Source organism: Mercenaria mercenaria, chromosome 8 (genome assembly GCF_021730395.1).
Source record: "Mercenaria mercenaria strain notata chromosome 8, MADL_Memer_1, whole genome shotgun sequence".
Classification (NCBI taxonomy): Eukaryota; Metazoa; Mollusca; class Bivalvia; order Venerida; family Veneridae; genus Mercenaria; species Mercenaria mercenaria.
The window spans coordinates 28,826,853-28,839,852 of record NC_069368.1 but is presented as its reverse complement, the minus strand read 5'-3'; the positions used below and the strand labels follow the sequence as shown (position 1 = coordinate 28,839,852).

Here is a 13,000-nt window from a genome sequence, read left to right as displayed (position 1 = left end):
GACTTAAATCATATTACCTCACAAATGTCTTTTTGCACTTGGGTACTGGGATTAAATGTGCAGAATGACAGACACCACTAGCTTGTTTATTTCAATAAAAAGACAAGATTCCTTCGAAAAGCAATTTTTTCGTAATTTCCAAATTTTTATAGTGCTTAGTTCTGCAATAATAAATTTAATTATTATCACACCACTTTGGTTATAATAAAGTCAACACTAATGAAATGAAGACATAAGAAAAGGTCGAGTCATATAGTTCTCTATTTTTCACTTTTACATATAAATGCACATTCATAACTTCAAAATTCTAATACCTGTATATCTATCAATACACTTTTACAGTCACTGACGATAATTCAAATAAAACACAACGTCTGCAATTTCCTTCGTTTTATGTAAATATTTGCAGAAAATTCCACAATCTGCATAATTTATTATTACATTGTTCTAAATAGAACTCATATAGATTCCATTATATTCTGCGAGTACTAAAATTATGATAAAAGTCCAAAGTTCTAATTAATTTCCCTAATAAAAATGTTCAAAGTTCCTAAAATTTTCTCTAGATTTCCATACAATTTCCATTCCAAGAAAAAATGTTAAGTGCAAAAGGGCAAATAAAAATAGTAAATAAATAACTGGTAAACCACTATTTAAAGACAAGCACAGAAAAGCTGCGATCTGATTGGTCAATAACATTTTGCCAACTACGCAAAACTTGTCTCATCAAATGCAAAAAAGAAACATAGAATGAATGACAGCAAAAACAAATAACATTAACATAAAGAACAGAAAAACTACATGTGATCAGTATATTTTGATTTTAAAGTACTTAAATCAAGTGTCAATAAATTGACACAGAAATGACATAAAATATATCCAGTAATCCAATATGGCTGCAAAAATTAGGTCTGCACATCTTAGTGCCATTTTTAAGGATTAAAAGAGAACCAGTCTTCTAAAAATCTACAAAATTCAGTATAACTAAAATATAACATCCTTGTCCTGATGTCCTGAAAACTATCTGAAAAATGGTAATTAAATTATTTTCATTGGCCAGTTCTAGCTACACAAGAAATCGACTAATAAAAATGTAGACAAAGCATTATTTTCAACATTTCTTTAAAACTACGAAATGTCATTCTTAGATATGGTATGCAACAAGAGATCACAGAGTGATCTTGGCGCCCACCAATGTGCCATTTTGAAGTGTTCCAAATTTCAAGACTTACTGACTAGCTCAAGGTCAAATTTCATTTCCGTACACAACACTGTGCATGTGGTCCAAATTCGAAAGCTGTAGCTTGAGATATGTGAAAGTAGGTCACTAGATCAATCTTAAGGTCAAAGTTTAATTTGGTACACAAAACTATGCAAGTGGTCCAAATTTGAAGGCTTAGCTTGAGAAATGTGTAAGTAGGTCACTAGGTCAAAATCAAGGGTCAAATTTCACTTCAGAACACAAATCTATGCATGTGGTCCAAATCTGAAGCCTGTACCTTCAAAAATGTGAAAGTAGGTCACTAGGTCAATGTCAAGGTCAAAGTTTGTTTCGGTACACAATCCTATGCATGTGGTCTAAATTTGAAGCCTGTAGCTACAGAAATGTGAAAGTAGGTCAATCATAAGGTCAAAGTTCATTTCGGTACACAAAACTATGCATGTGGTCCGAATTTGAAGGCTGTAGCTTGAGAAATGTGAAAGTAGGTCACTAGGTCAAAATCAATGTCAAATTTTATTTCAGAATACAGAACTATGCATGTGGTCCAAATTTAAAGCTTGTACCTTCAAAAATGTGAAAGTAGGTCACTAGGTCAATGTAAAGGTCAAAGTTTGTTTCGGTACATAAAACCATGTATGTGGTCCAAATTTGAAGGCTGTAGCTTGAGAAATGAGAAAGTAGGTCACTGGGTCAAAATCAAGGTCAAATTTCATTTCGGAACACAAAACTATGCATGTGGTCCAAATTTGAAGACTGTACCTTCAAAAATGTGAAAGTAGGTCACTAGGTCAAAATCAATGTCAAATTTCATTTTGAAACACGGAACTATGCATATGGTCCAAATTTGATACCTGTACCTTCAAAAATGTGAAAGTAGGTCACTAGGTCAAAATCAAGGTCAAAGTTTTTTCAAGTGCACAAAACTATGCATGTGGTCCAAATTTGAAGGCTGTAGCTACAGAAATGTGAAAGTAGGTCACTAGGTCAAAATCAAGGTCAACTCATGTCAAGGTTCATCTTGCCACTCAAAAATATACATGTACAAATTTGAATGTTGTAGTTATTGACAAGAAGATTTTAAAAGCTTTTCCCTATATAAGTCTATATGAACCATGTGACCCCCGGGGCGGGGCCATATTTGACCCTAGGGGGATAATTCGAACAAACTTGGTAGAGAACCACTAGATGATGCTACATTACAAGTATCAAAGCCCTAGGCTTTGTGGTTTGGACAAGAAGATTTTCAAAGTTTTTCCCTATATAAGTCTATGTAAACCATATGACCCCCAGGGTGGGGCCATATTTGACCCTAGGGGTATAATTTGAATAATCTTAGTTGAAGACCACTAGATGATGTCACATACAAAATATCAAAGCCCTAGGCCCTGTAGTTTTGGACAAGAGGTTTTTCAAAGTTTTTACCTATACAAGTCTATATAAACCATGTGACCCCCAGGGCGGGGCCATATTTGACCCCAGAGAAATAATTTGAATCATCTTGGTAGAGGACCACTAGATAATGCTTCATACCAAATATCAAAGCCCTAGGCTCTGTGGTTTTGGACAAGAAGGTTTTCAAAGTTTTTCCCTATATAAATCTATGTAAATTATAGAAATAAACAAAGGGCCATAACTCACTCATAAATTGTTGAACCAGTCTGATTTTCAGAGGGACACAACTAGGGTACCAATACATCATTCTGACAAAGTTTGGTCAAAATCCCCCCAGTAGTTTCTGAGGAGATGCGATAACGAGAAATTGTTAATGGACGGACGGACGGACGGACGGACGGAATGACGGACGGACGGACCACGGACGCAGAGTGATTTTAATAGCCCACCATCTGATGATGGTGGGCTAACAAAAAAGATTATATCACTGGCTTTGGCTGCAGATGGGAATATCCGGTTTTCAGGTAACTGTTTACGCGGTAACTCGGCAGGAGCCTCCTTACCGCCTAAACAGTTACCCTCGAGGCCGGAAATTCCCATTAGCACCTACAACAAGTGAAAGAATCTTATAACATCACGGAAAAACGCATAAGATTTCCTGCGTTTTCCCGGCATTATTTGATCTGTAGAACGTCAGCTATATAGAACGAACTAACCCTGCATTTCCTCAAAATGAAATTCTTTTAGTCGTAACTCCTTTCCACACTTGTGTTGCAAGACAGGAAGAATAGTTTGTATAGGTGTGACAACACAGGCACAATCTTTTAAAACCATTCCAATAACCATGCCTATACATTTTAATGTATTGTTCTCATCATCTTCAACTAAAAATACCGCTGAACCCGAATCTCCCTGTTGACAAAATACACTCGAGTAGTAAGAGTCAACTAACAACTGACTGTGTATAGCCCGTGAATCTCTCCGACCATTGTAAATATAATCTAATGTTTGTGATCTTTCCCTAACAGCTCCATTCGTAGTTGAAAGCGTGCCTTTCGTTAGACCAGTTTTCATTCCAACTTTGATGATTCTCCTATTAGCCCTATTCTCATTGGTAAGTGTCCTTGCATCAATACTTGCACCATCATCAAAAGTGGGTTGTTGATCAATTCGGAAACCTTCAACAGCAGGAAAAAGACACAAATAGGTAGACATTGAGGTGGTATTATTAGCATAGCATGTACGTTTTAACTATGCACAACAACTTTACTATATAAATAATATACGTTTACAGTTTTAATGTTTTAAGATGCCTTTACTTTAGATTAAAAGAACTACACAAGTGACCGACATTGCACGACTACAAAATTATTCTGTATATATATAAGGCAAGCATATTCTTTTACGCACTAAATTTGTAACACCTTCGAATCTGCTGTAGTTTATGAAATGAAATGTGGAACTTTTCTCAACATGAGAATGTATAAAATTTAATGTTTTGCTGTTAATTATTATAAATAAAAGTAAAACATTAAAACATGACTTATTTTTAGATAATATTATATAGAAGCCTCTAAGGTTTATCATTTGATTTTCCACATGATTTTAACCTGGAGGGTGTAAGCCTGTGTCGTTAAATATCAAGAATCTGAATGATTATTAATAAGACGTTAAACGAAAAAGGAATTTTTGTTACAACATACTTTTTAATTGCAATAAAATTAGTATGAAAATTATGCTCGAAGCCATTCACCCAAGTAGTATCAGTCGAACATCATGCGGCAATTTGACCTCATAACTGACGTCATAATGTTCTCTCGCTACTACTCGAGTCAACCGTTGCTTATCGCACAATGTATACAACATTTGACCTACTTAAATCTATTCGTTTAACTGACAAAAAATTGAATCATTAAGAAGAAAGAAGTCATTTGATGTATATTCTGCGATAAATATAACGGCTGACGCACGAAAGGTAAAATAACTTTATGACAACAATTATTACGTCAAATGTCTCACGTCGTCCTCTTCATTACTACTTGTATGAATGAAGATCTGCACTTTTTGTTATACAAATGCTTCAAATAGCACGCAAGAATGAAAATAATCAAGGCCTACTCGTTTTTTATCGTCCACTACTTAAATAATCATTATTCAACATTTTAGTTATTACTAACTCATGCACATCCGAACTAACTCTGAACCAGAAAGCTTATAATAAATTCATCTTCTTAAATCCTTCTTGTCTTTTGGGCACTGACCCTCAATTTTAAGTTTTCTGTCCCTTACCAACATCAATTTTCATTGGAGGCTTGATAAAATTAGTGACAGAGGTTAACAAAATAAAATCGAGATGTATACAAACAAGTTTAAATCTGAAATCGACGCAGATCATGACACTGACGTCAGCTTTCCTTATTTTTTAATAAAGTAAAGGACCTATAAGCTACATACCAGCAAAGTTCAGATCCCTTTTATCAACTTCGATGAAATTTCCCCTTTGTGGAATTCTGTCTGGGCTGATCTGTACAAGCGCGGCATCAACTTGGTCCCCAATATGACTAGTGACAACTTTCCCGCATACTCTGTCACCACTACTAGAACTGGGTAACGTTACATCAAGATCTGAGGGTTGAACAACTTCCGTTCCTGGGAGAAGAATGTCAGATCTAGTCGTGGGTTGGAATAGATGTCTTACTGTCAGAAACCCTATTTCACCACTTTCGACCAATTCAACCAGTGACCCAAGTGTAGCAGCTTCTAGATGTCCCTTTTCACCAATGCTACAGCCCATGGCTAGCTCCTGATGTCTAGATGTAGATCTGCCGCGGCAAGCTATATAGTATCCTTCTCGAACATCCGTTTTGAAAGTCTTGTACATTTTTGGGTGCTGCAGCGAAACAGGAAATAAGTCTTCTCCATAAGGTACAAACGTTTTGCCCAAACAATATAACACGATACATGGCTCGGAATAGTCATACCCTGTTTTGGTAGAACGAACAAAACTCACTTTAGCTGCTTCTAAGTTACTGTGTCTTTCCATAAGTCTTAATATATGATGAGACAATGTTTCATTGACCTCAATGCTATACCGTCTGATCAAATCCTGCACATTTGTATCATTTTTATCAGGTGCGTTTTCTGCCACCAGCGATTCTGTCGATGTATCCTCAAAAGATATTTCTCTTATGCTGAATCGTCTGTACTCTGATAAGCAACTTTTTTTTTTGAAACACAAATTATCATTAGCTCGCCTTTGTTCTCTTCCAAAGCAGGATAAGCTTCCTCAATATCAACGTTTTCCATCACGCACATACGACAAATCATATCTAAAACGATGTACGATGCAAATGACCTTGTTTTTCTTTCCTCAATTCGGAAATCGTCTTTATCAAAACAAACATTTTCTGCATATTTTGCCAAAAACTCTGAACCAATTTTTCGAAATTTACTATCTGAATTTAAATCTTTAAGACAAGCTATATCTTTTTCAGTAATTGACATTGAAAATTTATGTCTCCCAATGATCATGTCCGTCAGTGTAAGATATTCAAGTTTTGGCAATTCCCGAGTTCTTTTAATAATTAGGTCAAAAATACCATAATAGAAAATATGTTCAGGAGCATCATGCCATCTAGAAGTGCAATTGATATCCCACGTTTTGACGTCTTGGTCATTTGCAGGAAAGGGAATACTTCTTGAGTCTTCGATTTCATGTAGCTTTGTGTATAGGGCTCTTTTATGCTGTTTCAGCTGAAATGTACAAAACCAACTGTAAAAGTAATCAACGGGTTTTCATCAATGCGTTATAGGTTGTCATCCATTAATGTAGTTAATATCTATTGTGTATAACAATAATGCTAAATTATTTCCACCGTGACGTGTCACAAAAACATATTTTAACTAGAGCTGCTTTTGAGAAAAGTTCATGTCTCCCACAACTGCCTTATCAGACTTTCTGTGTTTTGATTATCAAACAAGTTTCAAGGGCCATCATTCTGAAGTGCCTGGGCTAATCTAGCTAGTTATCTAACTTGGCCGATGACTTATTGGTAAACACATTTTGTTCAAGTTTGGTGAAGATCGGATGAGGAAGATTCGACTTAGAGTGCGGACAAAATTTGTAACATACAAACGGAATACAGACACACAGAGAGGAGTAAATCAATATGTCTCCCACACCACTGTATGGTAGGAGACATAGATACCACGCGGCCGCCGTGAAACTCTCCCCGTACTTGGACTCAATTTTATAATTTTGGATTCTTTGGGATCCCGAAGTTTTTCAAAGTGTATGTATAAAAGAATTCTACCTAGGTCAGTGCTGAAGGACGTAAGGGATGTTACTCATTTAATTACCTCTCATGAACAGACTCGATCAAACCATCAAACCGAGCCACTCTTTCATAGTTTGGCTATGTTACATTTTTTCATGTAGATTTAGAAGAAACTGATGACTTTTGAGAGTGTAAACAAACTTTCATGACTTGATCTAGTGACCTAGATATTGGCCCAATATGATCCAATTTCAAATTTGAACTACACACTTACAAAGAAAAACATTCTGACAAAGTTTTAATGCCATTCGTATAGAAAATGTTTGCATCTGGATGGATTTGACCTTTGACCCAATATGACCTGCTTTGACACTCGAGTTCATAAAGACAAATACTCTGATCAGGTGTCTTGCAGAACAAGTAAATTCGAACTAAGGAGTGTAGTTAAAATAATATAATTCTGCACATTCGAATCAAAATTTGTTCTAAACTTTAGAATTTGATTAAACCCTGATTTTTACAGGACATGCTTAGAAAAATCGGCAAATAAAAAGATAGGGCCTTGTATTATTTTTTCTTTTGCTAGACAGATAAGAAATATTTAGTCTTTCCGCAAGTTTTCATAATGGGCGTCTATGGAAAAATCACAATTTTGATAACATTTTCATGAATATGTGTTTTCCTACAATGTAGATTTCAATGTTGTAAATATATGATATATGAATGATTGAAATACAATGTTTAGGTCCGTATGTTTGTTTTTGAGTTATGTGTTGTAATACATGCTGATATCAAGACATCATATTGAATTATTTTATGTGTCAAGCAATTTCACGCTAGAAAGATTGTAACGTTGCCGTTTAGGTAAATTTACACAGGGTCCGGATACAGAGTCAAGGCTTAATTGTACGTTACACAATCGCACAGAACTACCTGAATAAACGTTTGTTTTATGACATGATCTGGTGTCTTCGAACCCAGATAATCCAATTTCAAATCTGACTTAGATTTCATAAAAAACAAGAGGGTCTTGATGACCCTGCTCACCAGAGTAATATGAGCTACATGTTTCAAATGTCAAACTAATGATTTTTAGAAGTTTTTGAAAGATTTTCCGATGTGCAATCAAGTAACCCCTGGGGCAGGGCCAATTTTACCCCGAGGGTCATGATTTGAACAAAGTTTGTAGAAGTCTACTACGCAATGTTACTTATCAAATATCTAAGATCTAGGCCTTCTGGTTTATTTTAAAATAAATTTGAAGATTTTCCTATGTAAAATCAAGTGACCCCTAGGGCGGGTCAATTTTGACCCCGGGGGTCAAGATTTGAACAAATTTTGTAGAGGTCCACTAGGCAATTCTACATGTCAATATCTAAGCTCTAGGCCTTCTGGTTTATTTTAGAAAATTTTTGAAGATTTTCCTATGTAAAATCAAAGGACCCCTGGGGCGGGGTCAATTTTGACCCCGGGGTCATGATTTGAACACATTTTGTAGAGGTCTACTAGGCAATGCTACACGTCAAATATCTGTGCTCTAGGCCTTCTGGTTTATTTTTAGAAAATTTTGAAGATTTTTCTATGTACAATCAAGAAACCCAATGGGGCGGGGTCAATTTTACCCCGGGGGTCATGATTTGAACACATTTTTAGAAGTCTACTAGGCAATGCCAAATGTCAAATATCTAAGATCTAGGCCTTCTGGTTTATTTTTAGAAAGTTTTGAAGATTTTTCTATGTACAATCAAGAAACCCAATGGAGCGGGGTCAATTTTACCCCGGGGGTCATGATTTGAACAAATGTTGTAGAAGTCTCCTAGGCAATGCCACATGTCAAATATCTAAGATCTAGGCCTTCTGGTTTATTTTTAGAAAAATTTTGAAGATTTTCCTATGTAAAATTAAGTGACCCCTGGGGCGGGGTCATGATTTGAACAACTTTAGTAGAGGTCCATTAGGCAATGCTACATGTCAAATAACTAAGCTCTAGGGCTTCTGTTTTTTGAGAAGAAGATTTTGAAGATTTTCCTATGTAAAATCAAGTGACCCCTGGGGCGGGGTCAATTTTGACCCCGAGGTCATGATTTGAACAAACTTGGTAGAGGTCCACTAGGCAATGCTTCACACCAAATATCTATGCTCTGGGGCTTCTGGTTTTTGAGAAGAGGATTTTAAAAAAAATTCCTTTCGGTTTCCATGGCAACCAGAGTTCAATATGGAATTCAATTCTTTGAATAATTTTTAAAGAGGACCATCCATGGAACATCCCTGTGAAGTTTCATCAAAATTGGCCTGGTGGTTTAGGAGGAGATGTTGTTTAAAGGAAAGTGTTGACGGACGGACGCCGGACGGTGAGCGATCACAATAGCTCACCCCGAGCACTTCGTGCTCAGGTGAGCTAAAAATCATTCTGACCAGACTTCTAATAGATCAAATAACCTTGAGAAGGGTGACAATGATTTCTATTATTAGCTAACCTTTTTTAATCTGTCTTCATCTTTTAATTCCGGGCTGTTGACACTTGTTCTACCATCGCTGTCGTACTCGGAGACTATCGATTGCTCTGTATCATTACCGGAAGTCTTCGGATTTAATTGTTGTGTCGCTATGTCTGCATATATAAATATACAGCTGATTATACCACAACTGCCATTTTCTAAGAGTAATAACTTCCCAGCAAATAACAGAAACTTCCAAAACGTGACTAGATCTACTTCTAAAACGGATAACAATATCTACCTTTTTGTTATAATATACGGAAGTTTTAATATGACATAGAGGCTATCAAAACACATGATTTTATAACCTATAAACTTAAACAAAACAAACAATCGTATTGAACTTTACACCATTAGCTAGATACGTATGACAAAATGTAAATATACTTTCTTTAATATTTAAAAAAGTTAACACCATTGATATCCTATTGTTTTGCCAATTTTCATTCTAGAATCGAGGAGTGGACAGTTTGTCTACTTTCACGATTTTATTTAAAAATTTCAGAGTTTATTACGTTTTGGGTATGTGGATTTATATGAATTGATTGTTTTTCACGTAGAACGTATATCTCTCACCACTTACCACACAGAAATTGCAAGTGCCGCATATTAAAATCACTGAATCATAACATTCAGTTTTTTTTAGAAATATGTTAAGCAGCGGTAACTACTGTAAAGTTTGGTGGATCTAAACAAGTGGTTTCGGAAAAGTAGCACGATGAGGTTTGGCAAAGATCGCTCCTGTTGTAAGCTTTGGTAAAAAATCAGTCTAATCATGTAAGAAAAGCGGTCAAAACATCATAAAGTTTGTTGAATCAAGGGCCATAACTCCAAATAAAAATTTTCAAGCCGGAAAATGCCGAAGATATGCACAACTAGGCGGTTTGGCAGTGATTACTCATGTGAAATTAGGTGTCAACCTGTCCAGATTATATTCTATGTTGTTCAAGAATTTTCTACCACAATACTGAAAAAAGGGGGGCTAATACACAGTGTAGCAAATGGATTAGGAGCTAACACATAGAGTTAATGTCAGAATTCATCATGAAACATTTTTACACAAAAAGAAAATAACGATATATATCAGCCCGCTTACCTCACACTTCCTTCCGTGCTAAAACCTATGATAAAAATATTTGTTTATGCTGCTTGACACTACCTAAAATGATGCTAACCATACATGTTTTGATTTTAATTTCTGTTATTATTTTTATCCGTTTTGAGAGAGACATCAACAATTTATTATATAGATTTTTGGAAAGCAGGTTGTTTAGCTTGCAATGTAATTAACATGCAAAACCTTTGTCATTCTACTACAGATGTATGAAGCATGTGAGGAAGCCGCCCAGTAGTCAAATAGTGGTCTATATGCATGCAGGTAAGAATAATCTGATATCATGTTTAATTTGTAAATAAAACTTTTGGTTTTTTAGAGCCAAGTGGTCTTTGTTCACTAATCGTTTGTATCATAGGTTTTAATGAAAATACCTTGCTCAGAAAGTTAAGTGGTTTTTATGCGCCTATGGTCTTTATTCACAGTTTACATGAACTGAAAAGTTTGATATCAAAATGAAGCTTAGCCTAATGGTCTGTACAATCAGGTGGGATATGTTCACACGTGATCCTTAGATAACATCGTGGCTAAAAATGCCAAAAATGGTTTTCATGTGCAGATGGTCTTTATTCATATGCTGTAATAAACTGACAAAAATAAGTTGATAGGGGTACTTAAGAAACATTTCTGTAAATTTTTGTCGGATTAAAACATCAGACCGGCACTTTAGGAGAAAATGTTGTGTTGAGATTTTTTTCAATTCACTTTTTTGCAGTATATCGGAACCATTGGAAAAGCCATGACAGAGAAGCATATAAAAACATCCCTGCGAAGCGTCATTAACTTGTAACGAATGGTTTCAGAGATGTCTTTGAAGAAGTAAACGACAATTGAACGAACGGACCGAAGGAAGATACTTTAATAAGTCAAAAATATTTGTTATTTAAGAACATCAGTTAAGGTTGTATATTGGATCAAAAGGAGTGTCTGATTCAATTAAATTTTTTACTTATTACTCTTGGCTAAATTTAAAAAAGGACCTTATATCACTTTAAAGACGTTGGTAAAATTACCAAATATTGCGTAAAAAATCTGGTAAGTTTCATCATTTAAAGACACTTGCTGCAAAAATTTCCCAATAATAAATTTTGTTCAAATTTGTATATGAACACAGTTTCATGTAAGAAACAGAAAAATACAAAAACAATCATACGTCACCGTACTTGTTTAGGAGTTACCAGCCCTTATAACTGGACTTTTCTTCAAATTTGCATATTCAAGGGCAGATAACTCCTGAGCAAGCATGATGACCTTCGATTCTTTTTATAAGTCTGTTTCTAGCATGACACTGTGTTCATATACAAAGCTTGAACAAATTCTATTATTGGGATTTTTTTACCCAAAACTGTCGCATGCGTCCTTTACATACTATATGTGAACCAGTGAAACGAATGATTATAATGATTGTATTCAAAAATACATTGTTTTCAAATAAATATTATAATTTATTCAATACCGGAATTACACTGATTAGGGATTCTGAATTCAAAATCGAAATAAATCGTAAATCAACATAGATTTTATAAACCATTTACCTTGTTTTTCTTCTACATAGCCGAACTGTTTCTGATCCTCTTGACGTATGGTGTCCGTTTTGTCTTCTTTACTCTTTGGCAATGTAAGCTGAAAAATAATGGCAATACTCATGGTTAGTAAAATGCAAACCTTCCTCTAATTACAATGTCGTCATGATCTTCAGAAATGAAGTTATCTATCAAATTTATTGTTATAATTTTACATGTACTTGAAGTAAAAAGAGTTAGCTATAATGTTCTTACGACTAATTATTTGCATTCGCTCAACATTTTCCGAATGGGTCATGAATATTGAAAAAACATAAAAGGAGTTTATCTATTTTGAAATTTTCAAACAAGTGTAATAAATGTAAACGTACTCGTTCAAATTCTTGCAGAGCATGTTGATCAAATTCTTGCAGAGCATGTTGTAATGCTACCTCCATCCTTTTTTCAATATTTTCTATAACTTCATTATGTTTGTAATCAATGTCATAGTTTGCCTTCTTAGTCGTATTTTCCAGGTCCTCTATTTTATTGCAAATTGAGACTAGGGCATTTTCAGGTACGCCTTTCCCTCCTTGTGTGGTAATGTTAAAGTCCCCGTTCTTCAACTAGAAATGTGTTTATTATTATTACTAATGGATAAAGAATTTCAAACATTACAAATTATTATCACATAAACAACCAAGTGCTCCAAAACTGGTATAAAAGATACGGATCACCTGAGAAACAATTTTGTTCAATTAATGAATTCAGATCAGCTGTGCCTGGGAAGATTGTCATTGGTTTCCAAAGAGTCATAGATTAGATTATCCAACCCTCCTTGCAATACGTTTTCTTTGATAAATCGAGTTGATTTTAACCGTTTTAGAGAACGGTCACCTAAGAAACACACCAGAGAGATCATTTTTATATCACACAAATGAGTTTTGAGGTGAGGACCTTTAAATATTGTTATTTGTTTTTCTTTTTCTTTTCTT

The 13,000-nt window shown here is 35.0% G+C and overlaps 1 protein-coding gene across 1 annotated transcript in view; it reads right to left on the bottom strand.

Moving 5' to 3' along the window:
• Window positions 1-243: 243 nt before the first annotated feature.
• The window catches only part of LOC123564723 (uncharacterized), a 34,254-nt gene continuing 21,497 nt past the window's right edge, over window positions 244-13,000 (bottom strand). The window contains exons 4-8 of the mRNA XM_053549634.1: window positions 12,398-12,631; window positions 12,039-12,126; window positions 9,369-9,502; window positions 5,069-6,367; window positions 244-3,792 (exon numbers count right to left, since the gene is read on the bottom strand). Of these exons, the coding sequence (XP_053405609.1) occupies window positions 5,801-6,367; window positions 9,369-9,502; window positions 12,039-12,126; window positions 12,398-12,631 (1,023 nt within the window). The 3' untranslated portion in view covers window positions 244-3,792; window positions 5,069-5,800. The remainder of the gene's footprint in view (window positions 3,793-5,068; window positions 6,368-9,368; window positions 9,503-12,038; window positions 12,127-12,397; window positions 12,632-13,000) is intronic.